At 34.7% G+C, this 19,819-nt stretch overlaps 3 protein-coding genes across 3 annotated transcripts; 1 reads left to right on the top strand and 2 right to left on the bottom strand.

Annotated features, from left to right (window-relative positions):
- Nucleotides 1-2,672: 2,672 nt before the first annotated feature.
- LOC21386589 lies at nucleotides 2,673-5,111 on the bottom strand. The gene is made up of 4 exons (XM_024174552.1): nucleotides 4,937-5,111; nucleotides 3,996-4,119; nucleotides 3,516-3,626; nucleotides 2,673-2,929 (listed from the first exon to the last, which is right to left on the bottom strand). The coding sequence occupies exons 1-4, from the start codon at nucleotides 5,109-5,111 to the stop codon at nucleotides 2,842-2,844; spliced, it is 498 nt and encodes a 165-aa protein (XP_024030320.1). The 3' UTR covers nucleotides 2,673-2,841.
- A 5,109-nt stretch (nucleotides 5,112-10,220) lies between these two features.
- Nucleotides 10,221-12,879, top strand: LOC21386588. The gene is made up of 3 exons (XM_010111760.2): nucleotides 10,221-10,504; nucleotides 10,680-10,775; nucleotides 10,890-12,879. Exon 3 carries the CDS (start codon nucleotides 11,390-11,392, stop codon nucleotides 12,605-12,607), a length of 1,218 nt encoding a protein of 405 aa, XP_010110062.1. The 5' UTR covers nucleotides 10,221-10,504; nucleotides 10,680-10,775; nucleotides 10,890-11,389; the 3' UTR covers nucleotides 12,608-12,879.
- Nucleotides 12,880-14,751: 1,872 nt separating this feature from the next.
- LOC21386587 (purple acid phosphatase 15) lies at nucleotides 14,752-18,245 on the bottom strand. Its single transcript, XM_010111759.2, has 7 exons — nucleotides 17,863-18,245; nucleotides 17,462-17,653; nucleotides 16,996-17,329; nucleotides 16,673-16,890; nucleotides 16,132-16,322; nucleotides 15,510-15,794; nucleotides 14,752-15,260 (listed from the first exon to the last, which is right to left on the bottom strand). Exons 1-7 carry the CDS (start codon nucleotides 18,134-18,136, stop codon nucleotides 15,111-15,113), a joined length of 1,644 nt encoding a protein of 547 aa, XP_010110061.1. The 5' UTR covers nucleotides 18,137-18,245; the 3' UTR covers nucleotides 14,752-15,110.
- Between the last annotated feature and the right edge of the window lie 1,574 nt (nucleotides 18,246-19,819).

Genomic DNA, 19,819 nt, shown 5'->3' with positions numbered 1-19,819 from the left:
TGAGCAAGGAGATACGAGAGGCGTGAAAGTAAATCAGGGCATTGTAAAATCGTAATTCACATTTACTATCAGGATTGCGAGTGATGGGGGGTGGAGGGAGTGCCAATCTCATTTCTCAACCCCAAATTGGTATGGGACCCACACACTCTCACTCTCATTTCAAGATAAAAATGGGTAAGTAAACATGAAGTTGATTCTGATTCCCCATTATTAGTAAGTAAACATGCCACAAATGTCTTGAGTGCTATACAAGGAATGACGCTCAACACAAGATTGTAGGGCTTCGCATGGTATTCCGAAGAGTCATCATAATCCATGTTGCTAATGTTCCAGACTAGTCTTCAAACAAGAATTAGGGGGTTTATTGCCATGTTTGTTTCAACAACTTAAACTGTTGGTTAGGATTCAAATTGGTGTTTGAGAGAGGAAAATTAAAGGACAATTCAAACTATTAACAATGGTTCAAACTCTTGAGTTTTAGAATTCACCTCCCCCCTAAATTCTAGCAATCCAAATTGTTGTCAATAGTTCAATAGTTTTAAATTATACTTTTTCTCTCTCTTTAATTTCAATCTTAAAAATGTCATAACTTATTTGTTTTAATTCTGATTGAGATGATTTTTTTAATGTATTCATAATGAAGAGAGGAACAAATCTCATATTGCATATTATTTAATGTCGTTTACAATAAGATTTTATAAGATTTATTACAAAACTATAATGATAATTTTATACACTTTATCTAAATACAGTTAGGATTTATCCCCAATTCAAATTACAATTTATTTACATATCCAAATACCGATTCGAATCACAATTAAAATTACCATAATTTAAATTATACAGTTTCAACTAAAAAGGTTCAAATCTGCACAGTTTGAATTATTGAATCAAATAATTCCTTATAACATCCGCGTTCTCAGTTGTGATGGGTGCGTGAATTTGATAAGAGACGTGCAAACATGATGTCTAAATGGTCTCAAATTTTTAGTAGTTCTTTAATATGCTTATTCCTATCAACCAAAAGTTTTCTGAATAGTTTGTTCACATTTTCAGACTTGACTTTTCTGATTTGTTCTATTATAAATATGTGTTTGAACAATTTTTTAATATTTGGTTATTTGTCCTGTGATGCTGTGACTAGTTTGTTGTTTAAAGCACGAAATTGAAATAAGAAAGTAATAGATATTAGCATAAGCACATCCAATTTTTACAGGCACTTTACCAAAACACCACAAATTTTAAGTTTAGATTGACACATGCTAATAAATATAAACTATTATAAAAAATACTATAGTCAAAAATATTTAAAAATCATAAAATCTATAAAAATCACAAATTTATACATGAAAAATCACAAAACTCTTACAAAATTTAGAGATATTGAATAAAATGCACAAAAGTATAAAGTATGTTTTGCTTAGTACACAAAATTTAAATGATATCACTGTGTTATATTTTGTAATAATTTTAATACGCATGACAAAAATCAATCTAATCTTAAAAATCATGGCATTTTGCGTAAATATCTCAATTTTTAGATTTGGGAGTATGTCTTTTCTCTAGCTATAGGACTCGTTCATTTTACCGATTCGAGTTTTGCTACAGGAAAAAACTCACAAAAATAATCACATCTAACTTTTTTATTACAATAAAAAACTTTCACATAAAATCACAACTCGAATCAGCGAACTAAACAAGCTCTACATGAAAGAGACAGGCAGAAACTTTACTCATCGCATCATTAAAATAAAGTGTTTTAATATGTTATATTATAAGATAAGTATGCACTTATAAAATGTTAAAAGGCATTGGCATGAATAAACGTGCGCATGAGTTATATTTTAAAAATGAAAAAATATTTATTTAGGGATCAATAGATCCTCTCCATTGCGAGCAACCCTTCCCATCACCGACCCACCTTTGCAACCCACAAGAAATGAGAGATGATAAATCAGGAACAACGAACTCCCTTGTAACATCTCTACCAGAGAAAGCGAGGAGAAAGAGCACAAGGAAAGAAGCGAGAAGAAAGAGCAAAAGAAAAGAGGTGCAGAGCCAAACCTTTTTGTTTTTCATTTATAATTTAATTTTGATGTTTAAAAAAATGAAGGAACTTTTATTATAATAAGTTTTTTCTTAAAATACTTTCAAAATATTTGAAAAAAAAAACTTAAGTGTCGATGATATTACTAAACATTAATAAGATTCAATTAGTTTTAGAATACTCATAATTATTATAGATTTTACAAGCAAAAATAAGTGATATTCCTGAAAATTTTAACGAAAATTTCTTACTTAAACATAATAATGTATATTTTCTAAACATAATATCAGTCACCATTATTTTTTCATTAATATGAATTCCTGGCGATTGTTGCATGTGAAGACCTACAAAAAAAAAAATGACATGTATTTGTGTCATACATTTGAATTACTGTTCAATTTTTTTTCCCAACATTTTCTCTCAAACAAAAAATTTAAGTTTACGTTCAAACATTTCAGTCTATACCTATGAACTAAACCGATCGTTGGTAAATGCATTTATGAATGCACCATTCTGTTTTGAGTGAGATCCCGACGGCTTAAATCGCAAGTGTATTTAGCAACTCTCAAATCAAAGAGATTACGAACTATATGTAAGCGAAGAACATTAGAAATGGAACAAAAGGAATTTCATTCCAAATCATATGGGGGAACTCAAAGGTTTAGTAGCGGACATCAATGCCTTATTTGTTCATATCAATTGACACAAATACGACACCAAAACCAGAAACTCAAATCAGATTAGTACATCACCAAAACCTATTCTTCTAACAACCCCCAATCATCATAAACATTCTATTTTTTACCTCCTCCAACCGCATTGTTCCCTCCTCCAGCCTGCGCAGCCTTCCTTGCAGCCTTCTCTTGAAGTGCTTTTGCATCCCTAATGAAACGACCAAAAAAAAAAAAAAAACACATACACACACGTGTTAAAGACTAATAAAATAAGACCCAATCAAATAACTGGAATTTAGACCAAGGAGAGAATTGTGGTGAATCGCCATGTTTTCTAAGGGCCCGTTTTTTAAAATTCCGTTTAATTCGCTGATTCGAGTTTTTAATTCAAGTTGATATGTGATTTTATTTGATTTTATGTGAGAATTTTTTAATATAGTAAAAAAATTAGATGTGACTATTTCTGAGAACGTTTTAGTGTAATAAAACTCAAATTTTAAACTCGAATCGGTCAAATGAACGACACATAAAATTTACTTAAGTAATAGATGTTGATGCTTTTGATAACCATTAGGAAAATGACCTTTTTTTGAAAAAAAAAAAAGCTTTTTACTACATTATTATTAGTTTATCAACCTATAATTTGTTTGATGCGACAACTTAAATTTTTTTTAAAAACAGACATTAGTTTCATTTAACAAAACTAAAAATATCTATTAAAAATATACTTAAAAACTAGCTATTTTTGCACGTGTCTCTAATAATAATAATGGTTAAAAATAAAAATGTAAGACCTTTCTCGGCGTTGTTCGGGGGTTAATCCATCATTTTTGGAGTGCTTAGACTTATGACCAGCCCTGGCCTGGGCCCTTTCACGATCTCGCTCTCTCTGGTTACCGCGTTCGCTTCAGTTAAAGAAAAACAAACAAACACAGATATCACAAACACACCATATTCTTTTCCACCTCCCAAATCCTGATCTTTAACCCAAAGGGTTGTTTGGTTGCCGAGAAAATAAAATTGATAACCAAAGAAAGAGCTGATTCAGCATAAATAAAGAAGAATAACAGGATTTGGTAAACGACAGGTCAAAGGATATGAGTCATTATTGAACTGAATGTCGCAGAATCAGCCAAATAATACTCACAACGGAATTTAATTCCCTGTAACTCCAGGCAATTACACGAAACATCAATAAGCTGAAAAATACAAAAAGACCAAATCTTTTCGAACAAGAGACGAGGAAAAGAAAGAAACGACGGGAAAATTTTTACCTGATTGACGGTTTGAGTGCTTTTAGAGCTCCGCGATAAGGAGGAAGACGGATGGAAATTCGCTGTCGCTTGATGGATGGAGAGCAAGAGAAGACTTGAGAGTGCCTAAAAAGGAAGGTTGGTTCTCAATCAGTCGCTTTATGGAAGACTCCAGGAGCCGTGAAGATTGTCTCTCTCTTCTTATTTTATTGATTTACTTAATAAAATTTAGTGCTGTTAAACCTGAATGATACGCCACTATTTTCTCTTTTTCCTTTTGATCTGAATGATACGCCACTAATTTGGTTTTATGTTAATGATTTTTGGATGGTTGCCAGCTGGCAGATGCTGATCCCTCGATCTTTTTTATCTTTGCGTCTATTCACTATTGATTCAATCTCGACCGTCGAATGTTTCGATCTGATTTCAGAGTACTTTGGGCCGATGAGAGGAAATTAAGCCCGTGTTAAGTAAGGGCCATTAGATTGAAAGAATGCCTCTTGAAAAAAAATCCTGGGCCGAATTCAAAGTCCATTTTGAACCGGTAGGTGGCCCATATTGTAGAAGACACCATGATTAACGGGACGTTTACAGGAACACCAAAGTTCCTAGGATTGACTTATGCCGGAGGGAAAAAATATTGCACATAATACCCGGCCACGTCATCAATCGATATTTAAAATACTAATATCTCATTCATTTTACTGATTCGAGTTTAAAATTCAAGTTTTGCTACAGTAAATATAGTCACATCTAACTTTTTTACTACAGTAAAAAACTCTCACATAAAATCACATCGCAACTCGAATCAGCGAACTAAACGGGCCCAAATATATCTTGAAAATACTAATAGATATCACGGTGGATATCGTGGCATATGAGTATCTTGTTGAGAATATTGCACAATACCACAGCCACGTTATCGACCTATATTTAGAATATCAAATATATCTTGAAGATACTAGTAGGTATCACGGTGGATATCAGCCGCGATATGAGTATTTGATCGAGATACCGTTCGGTATTCGGTAACAATATCAGTATCCGGTCGAGATTCTGGTTAGTATCCGATATAATACTAGTATCCAATGGCGAAAAGCGAATGACAACTGCCGGTATTGATGCCAATCTAGACATCGAAATCGCCGTAATACTTAAAAAAACAAAATCACAAATGATACATAGAAAAACCCAAAAAAAAATTCAGTTCATAAATCTATACAGAAATTAAAAAAAGAGAGAGAAAATGTCCAGTCGTCAGGGGAGAGCTCTCCGGGCTTCTGCGCGGGCACTATGGGGTGAGCGGAGATCCATAGATCTCCCTGCGCATGTAGGAGATAGCGTGTGATATCGCATATCCAAAAGTTGGCATCATGATGTGATCATGTAATGGAGAATAAATTCGATCTTGTTGGTGAGGAATCTGCAACTGTATGATGCCAAGAATGAGGAGAGATATTCCTCGCGCAGAGGAGATCGTCAATGATCTCCTCCTTGCTACCTAAAAGAGTAAAGAGTATAAAAGAGTTTTGGTGAAAAATAATTTGTTATTGATTTATTGATTTACAAAGTGTATATATACACATATAACTACAAGATTAAGAATGGTAAGGATTGATACGGTCCTATAATTAGGAATATACAACTAGTATAAAATTACAAGATGATTGGTAGGAATTAAAGGAGAAGATTATGACAGCTGTTATTGCATATTAACTGAGGAAAATTTTTCCTTAATACTATCATTATGGCTGCGGAGCTACCTGCGTGCAGAGATCGCAATCGCAAGCGACTTTACAGAGGTAGGGGTTAATGACACAGAGATACAGAGGGAGATAGCGAAACCTAGTTGATTTCAAGGATATGTTAGTCCATTCAATATTTTTAAAAGGGCAACTTGACAGAAAAATGGAAGAGTTTATATGTCTTTTGCAAATGTCAATCCACTAGTAAAAATCGTGTCAGGTTACTTAGCGCTTGTTCAGTTACATTTTTGAGTTATGATAACTTGAGTGTAGATCTTGAGTTGAATTTAAGTTATAACTTGAGTTGAAGTTGTAACTTGAATTTGTGTTTGTTTGTGTACATTTGAGTTATGGTTTGAGATGAGAATCTTTTTGAGTTTGTATTTAGGTAAGTCAAAATTTGAGTTTGTATTTAGACAGTATATTAATAAAAACTCAATGATGATGAAAATTTTTAATAGGATATATGAGTGGAGTTTTATTTGTCTCATCGTTATGAACGCATAAAAAAAATCATCTCAATTGGAATTAAAACGAAAAAGTTATAGCATTTTTAAGAATATAAAAAATATTGTTCGTTAACTTGAGTTTCAGTTTAGGAACTTGAGTTGAAAGAGAAACTTGAATTCAGATTTTAACTCCAAACTCAAGTTAAAATTCAAGTTAAAACTTAAGTTCAAACTCAAATTTTAAAAAAGAACATGAACTTGAATAAAGTTGTAACTTGAGTTCAGTTTTTTTTTTTTTTTGAGTTTGGGTGCAAACAAATAAACCCTAAGCGCATGTTCGGTTGTATTTTTGAGTTATGTTAACTTGAGTGTAGATCTTGAGTTGAATTTGAGTTATAATTTGAGTTGAAGTTGTAACTTGAGTTTGTGTTTGGATGTGCACATTTAAGTTATGATTTGACTTGAGAATCTATTTGAGTTTATATTTGAGTGGGTTAAAACTTAAATTTGTTTTTAAATAATATTTTAATAAAAACTCAATGGTGATGAAAAATTTTAATAGGGTATATGAGTGGAGTTTTATTCATCTATTCATTGTGAACGCATAAAAAACAAATTATCTAAATCAGAATTAAAATAAAAAAATTATGATATTTGTAAGAATATAAAAAATACTATTCTAACTTGATGAAAAATATCTCATGATTTGCATTTGTATTTCTGTACTAGACACTTTGAGAGCAAAAAGTTCTAAAATGGAGCTGATTTTGTAGCACATGTTCCAAAAGTGGACTCCAGTTAAGAATCCTCTCCTACCTCATTTCCCCTTTCTTTTTATTTTTGAAAAAATGTAAAACCAAAATCCACAATGTTTTCTTTTTCCTATTTTGAGAACAATATAATAAGTATGAAAAAGTAACTTATTGATAAGACACAATTATGAATTGTGTTTTAACTTATGTGTTTCAATAGGTGAGTGTGTTTGTGCCCATTAAGATTTGACTTTTAATGATTTCATTTTTTTGAGTAAAATCAGGACAATAAGTCCACAAAAAAAAAGTACATATACTTTATATTAGTTAAAAAATAAAAACTTTTTCTAGTAGTTGTTAAAAAAATAAATTAACAGTAGTCTCTTACTTTTCAATAATTAGATATATATTAAAATTTATATATTATGTATAGTTTTTTAATTTTGTGTAATTTTAAATAAATTTAACAGTTAAAAATTGAAACTATTATTAGAAGGGACTACCAAATAAGCTCTCTAAAAAAATATTAAAACTTAACAAACTTTTCTAAAAAATTATTAAAACTTAACAAACTTTTCTCATGGCTTCATTTTTTTGAGTAAAATAAGGACCATAAGCCTCACAAAAAAAAAAAAAGTACACATACTTTATATTAGTTAAAAATAGGGACTTTTTTTAATAGTTATTGAAAAAATAAATTAGTGATAGTCTTTTATTTTTTAGTCATTAAATTTGTATTAAAATTAATATATTTTTTATAATTTTTTAATTTAATATGATTTTAAACGGTTAAAAATTGATATTACTATTAAAACGGATTAGGAGATAAACTCTTTAAAAAATATTAAAACTTAACGAAACAATAATGTGATGTGTATATATATATATAATATATATATATATTATTATTTTTTTTGAAAAAAACCAAGATTGGCACGTTGAAATTGGACAGAACAACTGGCCAGCGTGGTCAAATTACAATAATGAAACTGTTAGCAATCAATGAACGCACTTTCGCTTTTCTTAGGCTCATTATCACTTATCATTAAAGCAATGCAGTGTCAATTTTAGGCCAAGGCATTCATATTTTTCTTAGTTTCCTATATATTTTAGGTTTCAAGCTCATTAGATCCCCGGATTTTTATATTAGAAAAAAATTTCCTAAACTCTTGAAATTGTAGCAAAATAATCAAAATGAAAACACACGCACATCGGCACATGCACATATATCACTGTTCCGAAGTGATTAAGGACAGTCACAACAATGTCTCCATAACAAAAACTTAAATAAAATGTAGAATAACAACAACAAAAAAAGCTTTAAAAAGTTTGTGTTCTACTCTACACACCGTTTGGGGGAGCTACATGGGGGAGACTCGCCTCTAGGAGTCTCACCGCGAGGAGGGAGTTCACGATGGAGGCGGAAACTAGTGACATGGTTGGGTTCGCATGGAGGAGGAAGTTTGCGACGGAGGGGTCTCACAATGTGGGGTAGGTTCGCGATGAGAGGGTTGGTCTCGCGACCGAAGGAGGGGCGGTCGATGGCGGTCTCACGATGAGTGGTTAGACTTGTGATGACGATTACACAACAAAAGAGGCTAGAGGATAGACTCACAAAAGGATGACGAGGGTTGGGTTGGGCTCATGATGGGAGGTTGTACTAGTAATTCGGTAAGAGGGGTCGAAATGTGCGAGTGATCATATATCTATGGTTTTTAGGAGGTGAAGAATGAAAAAACAACAAATATTGGGTTTTTTTATCCATCCTTTTGTTTGGATCCTTTTAGCAAATTCGTCCAAAAATTGACACATCACGGGAGGCACATGCAGTTTCCCGTCCAGATTTTAAGGTTGCAACCATTTTAAGAGTGAGGTGCTTTTACAGATTAAATTATCATCTACTAAAAGGTCAGAAGAACAAATGAGCTAAAACCCTTATATTTTTCTCAAAATATTGTGAAGATGCAGAGTTGACGATGAACTTTGATGTTTGGCTTTACATCATCTGTAAGATTATTTTATTTGTGTTTAAAAAAATATTTAATGTACTAAAAAAATATATTTAGTACACATGTTGATAGTAGTGACCAGTTAAAAAAATGGTGGCACGCATGTGAAGTCATCTATATTGGATAGTAAACCAACTAATACCAACAACAACAAAAAAAATATTCCTTGATTTCATTAAAAAAATAACATATAAAATTTTTTGTATAGATACACCATTAATTAAATTTTAGAACTTCAGTGGCTTATGGGCTTTCTTATGTCGGAGTCCAATTATTGATTCAACTACCCAACTTCCAAAATGACTTCCAATCTGTATATGGTGACATATTCTGCAGTAGGTCATTCCCCAAATGGTCATAAAAGCCAAAACAATGGTGTAATCTCTGTTAATTTGTCTTTGGAATTGCCTCCTCGGTTTGGCACCAAACAAAAATTCAGTTCAGCGACAAATTAGAATTCTAAGATACTAGTGCAAAACATGCAGTTCAGCGACAAATTAGAATTCTAGGATAAATGTGCTGCTGGGAAAGATAAGTACACAGTTTACACGAGGCATTATTACTATTATCCTATAAGGATATAACAAATATTCAATATTTTATTTCCTAATATATAGTAAAGTCTTAAGTTCAGGTAGAGTTTAAGTTCGGCATTGTACAATATGATAAATGTAATTCTTTTCAATTATTTGTGTATAACATTTAATTTATTTAAGTGTAATACTCAAAGTTATATATTTTAGACCACATTTTTTAAATATTACACTTTAATAAGTTGAGTGTTACACACATAAATTAACGATGTTAAATGAGAATACGGAAAAGTTATATTTATTGTATTAGTTCGGATGCCACACTTAATACATTTCCTTAATCAATATATACACATATAATGAGAGCGATTGAAAAAATCAATTCAAATTTTGTATATAAACGATTATAAAAATCAAAACCTTATGTGTCATCCAAAAGAGTTTTCTAAAACGTGGACCCAAAACAAAAGTAAAAGAGAGGATGGAAACTAATACTTTGTATTTGTTCGTTTCACGGATTTGAGTTTTCAATTCGAGTTGAGATGTGATATTTTTTGAGAGCTTTTAACTGTAGTAGAAAAAGTTAAAGGTGACATTTTCTGAGAGTTTTTAACTGTAAAAATCTAAAATTAAAAATTTAAATCGGTAAAATGAACGAAACCACTATTTATTTTACTGATTCAAATTTTATTATAATAAAAAATTCTTAAAAATAATTATATATAATTTTTTTATTATATTTTTGTTTTCCCCAAGAGACTCGCTCAATCCACTGCCTCCAAACCTTCCTTTATTTTCCTTTCATGATCTTTCTCTCTCTCTCTCTCCCCGAACACCCCAAAAAGCCAAAAAAGAAAGAGAAGCTCCAGCACACGCAGATTTTGACAGACAAAAATAAAACACATAACGATACAAAAAGAGAGATCCATCTAAAGAAAAGAAAAGAAAAGAAAAGAGGCTCAAAAACAAGGAAAAAAAAAAGTAAAAAAAAACGACAATAGAGAGGACCCATTTATGGAGTTAGACACTCTCTTACCTTTTGGTGCGTGGCTGTGCATCATGTCTCTCTTATCTCCTTTGTTGACTCTTCTTTTTCTTTTCTTTTCTTTTATTTTCTTTTTTGTTTTAAAATTTGTTCTTCTTCTACGATGATAACAAATGTTGTTCCGACAGAGTATGCTGCTTTGTCTTTCTCACAGTGAAATTCACCTTTGCAGATAATAATTGAAGGGGCTGCGCAGATACAAATATATATATATATATATATATTTATATCACATCCGAAGCTTACCACAAACCAACTGCCACAGGAGGTAAGGTATCCAATGCTTTTTCTTCTTTTTGTTTTTTTGTTTCTTATTTTTAAGAAATAAAATATGACGTTTCGTCGATATTCGATTTTGACACACTTTTCTTTTGGTTGGAAGCTCGGGCAATTTTGGCGGATCCGATTTTTTACAGAGCGTAAATGGAAAATTGAAATGTCATTTTTTTTTTCCCCTTGTCCGGTTGTCCCTTAAAAGTTAAAACCATATTTTCATTCATTATACATTTATTATATGCCCAACTGCCAAGTAGCCATTTGTAAACGAAGTGATCAAAAGCAAAAGCTCTCAATTTTTTTCTCTATAATATAATTTGGATCGAAGCCATCGCTTCTCTCTCAAACGTTTTCCGAGAAATCTCAAAAGCGCGGAAACCAAGCAGAGATGTTTCCGATCCCTTGAATTCCTATGACTTCCTAGGAAATTTGGATGCTTCTTCTTCACATTCCACATTTCTTTTTTTCCTCATTCTTGATTCCAATTCCTCGGGAAAAGTTTCAAACTTTCAGCTCCAATATTTTTTTTTAATTTTTTCTTAATTTTTTTTTTATATTATTATGCATGTTTATATATGATTCCGTGACTGAGGAAGAGATTTGGAGATGGAAGGTGGAGGAGGTGGGGCTAGGGCAGGGTCTGGTCGCAGGATCACACTTCTCGATCAGATGTCAGCCATCGCCGACGGCGGAGATTTATCCGGCTTGACTCTCGACGACATCTTGCGCTCTCGGAAGCGAGCCGTTCCGGAGCCGCCGCCACCGCCGCCGTTTCCGTCAGAGCCTCCGATTCAGCCCGGTCGAACGCTGTTGGATATCATCAGAGACGAAGATCCCAAGGCCAGTTCTTGTAAAGAATTCGTCGGCAACAGAGACAGGAAGTCCTGGAAATCCTTCAAAGACCGGCTCCGACTCAAGCGCACCGGTTCCGGCGCCGCCTGGACGTCCTCCGTCCACATTCCGACCTCCGATATCCTCTCCCCGAGCACCCGATCCCAGGTCTCGCGCCGCAGCTCAGCTCGGAACTCAACCGAGTCGGCTCATGAGATGATTCCCCTAGAAGACGCGTCGTCGCAGGGATTCCGGCCGCATATTTCTCTCTCACGCCGGAGCTCGTGTCGTTTCAGCCCCAACGCGTTGTTCGCGTCCGATCCGGCTCTAAGCGACGACGGTTCTAACAACAACAACAACAACAACAGCGGCGCTCCTCCCGCTCAGGTCCCGACTCTCAGGCCGCAAATTTCGCGCCGCCACTCCACGCGCTTCTCACCGGTTATAGAAGACAGCGTGACGGATCCGACGGAGCCGCCGCCGCCGATGCGCGAGGGCTCGCGCCGGCTTTACGCGGTGCTGGCGGAGGAAAGGTCGCTGTCGGCGAGGGAAGCCGTGGCGGCGCAGGAGGCGGCTGAGGAGGCCGCTGCCGCCGCCGCAGCAGCAGCCGACGAGGCCGTATCGACGGCGGAGGCTGCAGCGACTCCGGTGGCGGAGACTGGGCCGCAGCCCGTGAGAATGTCGCTGATGGATCTGTTGGAGGAGACGGACAGGCAGATGGGGTTTGTGGGGTCCAGATACATGATCGGAGACGAGGACGACGAGGATTACGAGGAGGAAGAAGAGGAGGAGGAGGACGGCGGCGGCGGCGGCGGCGGTGGCGTTGGGGGAGTTGAGCAGAATTGCTGCGTGTGCATGGTGAGGCATAAAGGCGCGGCATTTATCCCGTGCGGGCACACTTTCTGCAGGCTCTGTTCCAGGGAGCTCTGGGTTAGTAGAGGGAATTGCCCTCTGTGTAATGGTTTCATTTTGGAAATTCTTGACATCTTCTGAACATGTTCATGATACAAATTATTTGTGTTGTGCGCACAAATCTCCTCTCCATTATTATTATTATTTTTCCTGGGTCAGATTTGTTCGAAACATTTTTGTACTTTTTTGGGTTTTTTTTATTTTTTTTTATGGATTGGAATTTGAGCTGGAATTAGAGTGTATAATATTGTACCGGTCAAATTTCAACGTAAATTTCTCAATGTACTTCATTACTAGTTTCAGAGATCAATGCCAAGTTTTATCTTTTAGCATTTGAGTTCCTTTCATGAATTGATGGTGCATTTGAGAGCTGAGAGAGCATCTTGTAAGTTGTGTAAACGTTGAAAGCCTTCAAATAGGTCATACATTCTATTGCGAAACCTTTACCATGCAGTTTGGTCCAATATGTGTGTATATAACAAGGGTATACTAATGATAAAGCTCACAAGGTTCACTCCTTGTTCCGGACAGAGTATTGTATAGTATTGATAAATACTGTAACGAGTTATAAATTATGATTTAAATTATGACACGAATCTTTACTCTAAATGCACCCGTAAAATATGTATGTGTATATATGTGTGTATATAACAAGGGTATACTAATGATAAAGCTCACAAGGTTCACTTCATGTTCAGGACAGAGTATTGCATAGCGTTGGTATTTGCTTAAATAAGTGCGCGCATTTTATTATTATCATATAACAAGTACCAAGTCAGTCGCTGCAAAACGTAATAAAACCTAATTCGTCCATTTTTGGGACCACATTACATTTACTTGTATGAGTCGGTTTTTATTTTTTTAATCAAGAAAGCAACCAACCAACGAAGATGCTCCTCACAAAGCCTTACAGCTTATCCGTTATGATGACTTTGTCTCTTATTATTATTAAAGGAGAAACACCTAACGAGGGTGTAAAATCAGAGTCTGATGAACCGCTGTGAACAAAAACCAGAGCTCTTCTGTTTCTTTTAAGATAAAAATCAGATAAAGCAAATTATCAAAGAAAAAAAAAAAACAGATAAAGCAACCGTTGCAGTCATAATTCAGAAACTTCCCACGTCAGTTTTGGATAGTGAACGTTTATTATGTTCGTATTGATTTTGAATTATGATTCATGATTTTTTATAGTATTTTTTTTATAAAAAATACACGTAAAATAAAAATAATTTTAAATTATAATTATAAATACAAAAACTAAACGTCCTCACATTTTAAAATCAGATGGGTATATAGAACTAGGCTAAGCCTCAATTTTAGTTTTTTAATAATTTAATTTTGAGGTCAAAATGATATTTGCATAACAAAAAAAAAGTGCTTTTTTCATGATCCGCATTACTCATAGTTTTAATTTTTAATTATTAAATTTGATTAAAATCACATCAAATTAATAAAATATACATAATATATAAGATTTGATATAAATTTAACGATTGAAAAATAAGAGACTAATGGTAGTTCATTTTACATGGACTATTAAAGAAAGTCTTAAAAAAAGGACCTTATCTGGTACGCCAACATACCAACAGGTTAAGTTTTCTAATCGTTGGATATGCATAAAATCACGTAAAAGTTAAAAAGTACGCAGATCTGACAGTTAAAAAAACCTAACTTACCGGCATACCAACACACCATAAAATCTAAAAAAAAAAGAGAAATAAACTACCCAATACATTTGTTAAATCCACTCAACCTCAATAAAGTAAATGGAGATTTTTTGATATGCTTAGTGTACTGGTAGATTATGTGTTTTTAACAGTTAAATTTACATATTTTTTGACTTTTACGTGATTTTATGTAGATCTGACGGATAAAATACTTGGTCTACCGGTATGTTGACATATCAGAGAAAGTCCCTAAAGTAAAATCCTTTTTTGTTTGGGAGATTCTCTGTTACGCCTGGCGTACCGGTAGACTAAATTTTTTAAACCGTTACATCTGCGTAATTTTTGACTTTCTTGTAATTTTATGCAGATTTAACGGACAAAAAAAATTAACCTACTAATATATTGTCGGACCAAATAATGTCCCTTTTTGTTTAGAGCTTGAAAGTTGCATACTGTAAGTCAAAATAAGACTTAAACTACAGTACGATCAATGATACAACTATTTGTTGGACCAAGCATTGCTATTTTGCAGTCAGAAAGAACTTGTTTCTATTTGCCTAGTTAAATGAATGCATATATTGATACAAATAGAGAGAGCTAAATAGAACTGACTCAACATTATAAACACCTGAGTTTGAACAATACCCTGCTCCTACAAACGGTAGTATTTCACAGCTGAAAACAGCTAAAATGTACTTTTATCACGGTTACAAATATAAACAAGTGATCGTGAACAACTCTCTTCAAGTAGAATTTGGTGTGTTCCGTATACTTCTTTATCCATCTTTAACCAACCATCAGAATATCCTTGTATCTATCATCATTTCCACATGGGTTAAGCAAATTTGTCAGAAATCGGTCGTAATCTTTTAATTGATAAAATGACGAAGTGAATTGCACTGGTTTCGGTCTTCAGATTAAATGTCTGCAAACAAATGGTTAGTTGCCTTCTTCTGGTGGCCAGGGCAAACATGAGGTTGCCTCACAATGTAAATTTCATCTCCCTCTTTTTTTTGACTGTCCTGATTGCGGTACCACGTCCACAGAGCATACGTCTCATTCTTCACCTGCAAGTTAAGCACATTAACTCCATGGCCGCTGGTAGTTCCGAGTATTAATTTTTTACCTGTACTTGTTTATTGATTTCTCTATATGCTTCAGAGTTAAGAAGCACTGCCCAGTAAGTTCACACTAATTATCCATAAAAACATTATACCCTCAAAAAGCCTTATTCTTCAATCAAGCTCATTCAGAAATACTAAATACATGGGGAAAATAACTTTGCAATTAAAGCCACAGAAGAATAGTGAATCTACCTCAAGGATGCCGTGGCCAAAGCTGCTTTCTCTGAATGCACTGTAATCAGGTTGCCGGTCCCAACAGAACTTTCCTGCTGCTGGTCCAGATGTAAAGTTTGTTGCACAAAAGCCACCCATGTATAAATCAGGTGTTGTCAATGGCTCTGGGCAATTACCGAGTTCATCAGCATATTCCGTTGCCATCTTCTCTCGGTTACCCCCATCCCCGACTGTGATATATATAGGACCACATGGATCTAATGTATAGTTATAGACACGATTTGACCGCTCATAAGCATGGACCTGAAAACTTATTTATTTAGTCAATAGAACAAAATCCATTCAGAAGCAAAAGATATAGATTACGACTTGTGTCTCCTTTTCCCCCCAGCAAAAATTAATGATAAAAAGGAGAAACATGCAGGGGATCGAGGGAAAATGGGAAGAAAATATGATCACCCTTGCTCGAGTCTACCATCCCTAATTTATTTCTTAACCTCTAAGATGAGTATATTTTCACGTCCCTTAAATAGTAAAATATAAACTTTTCAAGCTATTCATTTGTTACCTTAAAATTCATTAATATATAAGAAATACCTTTCAATATTGTAGTCATGATATTAAAGTTCTAACTACTTACATGTCCATTGAATACTATGTCAACGCCATAGGAATAAAGTAGTTCTTCCATTTCCACTCTCATGCACTCGGCCTCTCTATAATGGGCTTTGTAGGTAGAGTACCAGGGTGGGTGCCAAACAGCTACCAGCCATGGAGTTGTGGATCGGTCCATATTAGCCAAATCTTGCTCCAGCCACTTGTACTGGTCCGCTGCAAGGAATCAGTAAAATGATAAATCACACCTTTAAGAATCGGCTCAAACCAGAACAAGGAAATGTGCATTAATTTACAGTATTTAATTCAAACTGCAGAATGATCATGTGTATCTACTTCTAAATTTGGATAAAAAATACAGACTTCCAATTCTATTTGATAAAGCATTGAGAATTTAACGGATCAATGTTTGAATTCATAGACATTTCTTTGCATCTGGATGAAAGAGGTCGGATACCACATATTTTAATTTAATTGAGCATTTAGATGCATTACACATCTTTGGGTAATGTGTAACAGGTATGCAGGGAAGAAAAGAATAAATGGAAAAAGGGGGCCACAGTTACCTGATTTGTCATAGGCGATGTAAGCCCCAAGCATAACAAAATGAATCCCACCTGCATTAAAGGAGTAGTAGAACGTGGAGGAAGATCCACTTTCTTCAGATGGGAATGCGAACCGAGAACTGTAAGCCACAAAAGTTTGGTTCTGAGCCTGTTCTTCTATTTCGTGGTTACCTTCTATCACCATTATAGGAACTTTAGAAACTAAATTCTGCATAAACCTGTAAAGCAATACCATGGTTACACAAGGAAAGATGATTTTGATGCCTAATAGGCATACGTTCAGGAAGCGATGAAACAAAACTGATGGGAAACACATTTCTTACCTTCCCCAGTAATCCCAACGAGGTTGATACGTCTCATGTATCGGAGTTTGAGAGAACGAGCAAGAATAACAGTCAGAGCCCGTTCCGTTTGTAAGATACAGATTTGCATAAGTTACATCACCAACCAAAAGAACAAGATTGGGTTTATTCGTAATCAAGTGATCAATGGTAGTAGTCGTATTGTAAGTAAGACCAAGATCTCCCACGACTGCTATCCTGTTAGGGTAACTCCGAGGACCCGAAACCGGCATTGTCTCCAAATAATATACATCACTCATGGCATGTATAGAGGGATCTCCACATCGATAATAGTACCGTGTACTTGGTTTCAACCCTACGCAATACCAATTTATACTAAGAAAAAAATTCAACCCTCTTGTTCTTTTGCCTTCAATTTTGAACCTTTATAGTATTAAAATGAAAAAAAAAAAAAAAAAAAAAAAAAAAAAAAGAAGAAGAAGAAAACCTGTTAGGCGAACATGATGGATGATCCCAGAAGTGTAATTTTGCAAGCCTTCAAAAGGATAAAGCTGATTGTAGACAAGAGAATAGCCTTGTGCTTCATGCATTAATGGATGTTTAAGCATCCCATAGCGAACAATACTAGAGACACTTCTAGGCTCTAACGGCTTTATGTTGCAACCAATTTGGGATTCTCCTGAAAACTCAAAAAAATTAAACTCACTCAAAATCTCAATTGAAGTAAGATTCCACTGTTCTAATTCATTTCCTGACGATATTCTTTGCGACCAAACAAAATCATAAAACAATCAAATTATACTATCATTCGATTAAAACTTAATCTGTGACACTAATCAGTGAAATTATCCAAACAAGACCAAATCAAGAGTTGAAAAGGCCAAAAACCTGTAATCCAGGAAATCCAAACGGAATCGTAATTGGCGGAGAGAGAGACGGAAATCTGCTCAGGCTCGAAACCATTGACGCGGCGACGAACCCTAGGGTCGGAGTCGGGCAAATCGACGGCGTTGCCGCGCAAACTGGGGTCGCAAGGGGCGGTGACGGGCTCGAACGGGCCGTCCAAGGTGGTGGGAATTCGAGCCCGGACGGGCCCGAAATGGCCGAACAGAGCCAAGCATGCAAGCACAGCGAGAGCAGAGCACCGCCAGCCAAACGCCATGCTTAGGAGTTACGAATCTGATTTTCCATAGGAGCAATGAGAGTGCAATTTGAGGAATGTCCCGAAGAAGGAAAGGTATATTCTAAAGACTTTTTTTTTTTGGGTTATTTTTTTGGATAAATTTTTAGCATAAACATGACGCAGTCACAGACCCACAGTTTGTGTGCGCGGATTGTCTGAGGCGGTTAGTAGCCGTTGGCGCCGGTTCTGTATGTGCAGTTCTTTTTTTTTAGAATATTCTCACCTTTCCTAACCAAATATTCTTTTACTTTCGTCATTACGCGTTGCTTAAAAAAACAAAAAAAACAAAAATAAATTTTTTAGCATTGTTCACACACCCACGGAACACTATTCAAAGTACAATGAATTTTTTTTCCCGGTTTGCCCTCGCTCTTTCTATTCTTATGCTTTTTCTATATGTGGGCGTTTTTGTCTTTTAACATAATGTATTGTGAATGTGCGTTTGTGCCCTTTCCTTCTGATTGTTTTATTTACCCTTAGTTTTGGGCTTTTGGTCATTTTGCTTCTCATGAAACCCTATCCTCCATCTCCTTCGATGGGTTCTCTCTGGTTGCCTCCTCCATTTTTTTTCCTCCGCCAAAAATTTTGCCCCCATTTTGGCCATTTTTGCTTCTCATGAAACCCTATTTTTCATCTCTTTCTTCGGCTGCTTCTTCTATTTTTTCCTCCATGAAAAATTTGCCCTCCATTTTTTGCTTTTTCATTTGTCTCATTCTTTACTTGATGTTGGTTTTTCAGATGTTTTTTATGCAGGCCTTCTTTTTTTGCCTTCGATCACTCTCTACTGTTTCTATTAGAGATTTTGTTCAGCATTTGTTGTGTGGTTTTTGTGTAGTATTTTTTCCTTTTTTTTTTCTTCTTCCTCTTCAATTAACTGTCGATTTTTTATTTTTATTTTTGATTGTCTTTTATTGATTCTATATTGTTTAGACGTTTCTATATACTTTCTCTGTTTTCTTGCTGGAGTAAATATTTTGGGTTGCATGCAAATTTTTTTTTTATTGTTGATTCTCTGTTGTTGCTCTTCTGTTTTTAGATTCGGTCTTTTCTATGAACTTTCTTTGTCTCCTTGCCGAACTAAATATTTTGGGTTCCATGCATTTTTTTTATAAAAAACATTTATGTTACGTTTGGTTGGAAGATTTAAACCATGTGATTCGAACTATTTTTTATTTACGTAAATTTTTTATGAGAGAAAATACTGTAGCGAACCATGAATCATGATTCGAATCAGGAAACGAATTCCTCTACTAAACATTCTTTTAGTGATATTTTGTTAACTGCTTAAAATTTATTGTCATTTCTTATTTTCGAATTTTTTCTTTCTACTGATGACTATTGGATTTTGCTCGAGCGGCTTGTTTGTTCCAACAGCTTATTTGTTTGCGCAGAAAGTGGTTACATATATATTTTTGGATCTTTTCCGTGGCTGATTTCTATAGGTAAATAATGCATTTTTCTCCGTACAGATTTTTTTATTTGCTGATTTTGTTCCTGGCGTTTACCTAAATCAATCTCCTTTGCATTTACTTATTTGCTGACGTGTAGTGATGATTTGTGATCTGTACTTCTAGGATGATGATCTGTATCCATTTGTTCTAGGATTATTAGGTTCGTTTAGTTAGAGAATTTAAATCATGTGATTTGAATTATTTTTTATTT

Source organism: Morus notabilis, unplaced genomic scaffold (assembly GCF_000414095.1).
Source record: "Morus notabilis unplaced genomic scaffold, ASM41409v2 Scaffold1736, whole genome shotgun sequence".
Lineage (NCBI taxonomy): Eukaryota > Viridiplantae > Streptophyta > Magnoliopsida > Rosales > Moraceae > Morus > Morus notabilis.
Note: the sequence above shows the minus strand (reverse complement) of the source record. Positions and strands in the feature narration are given on the sequence as shown.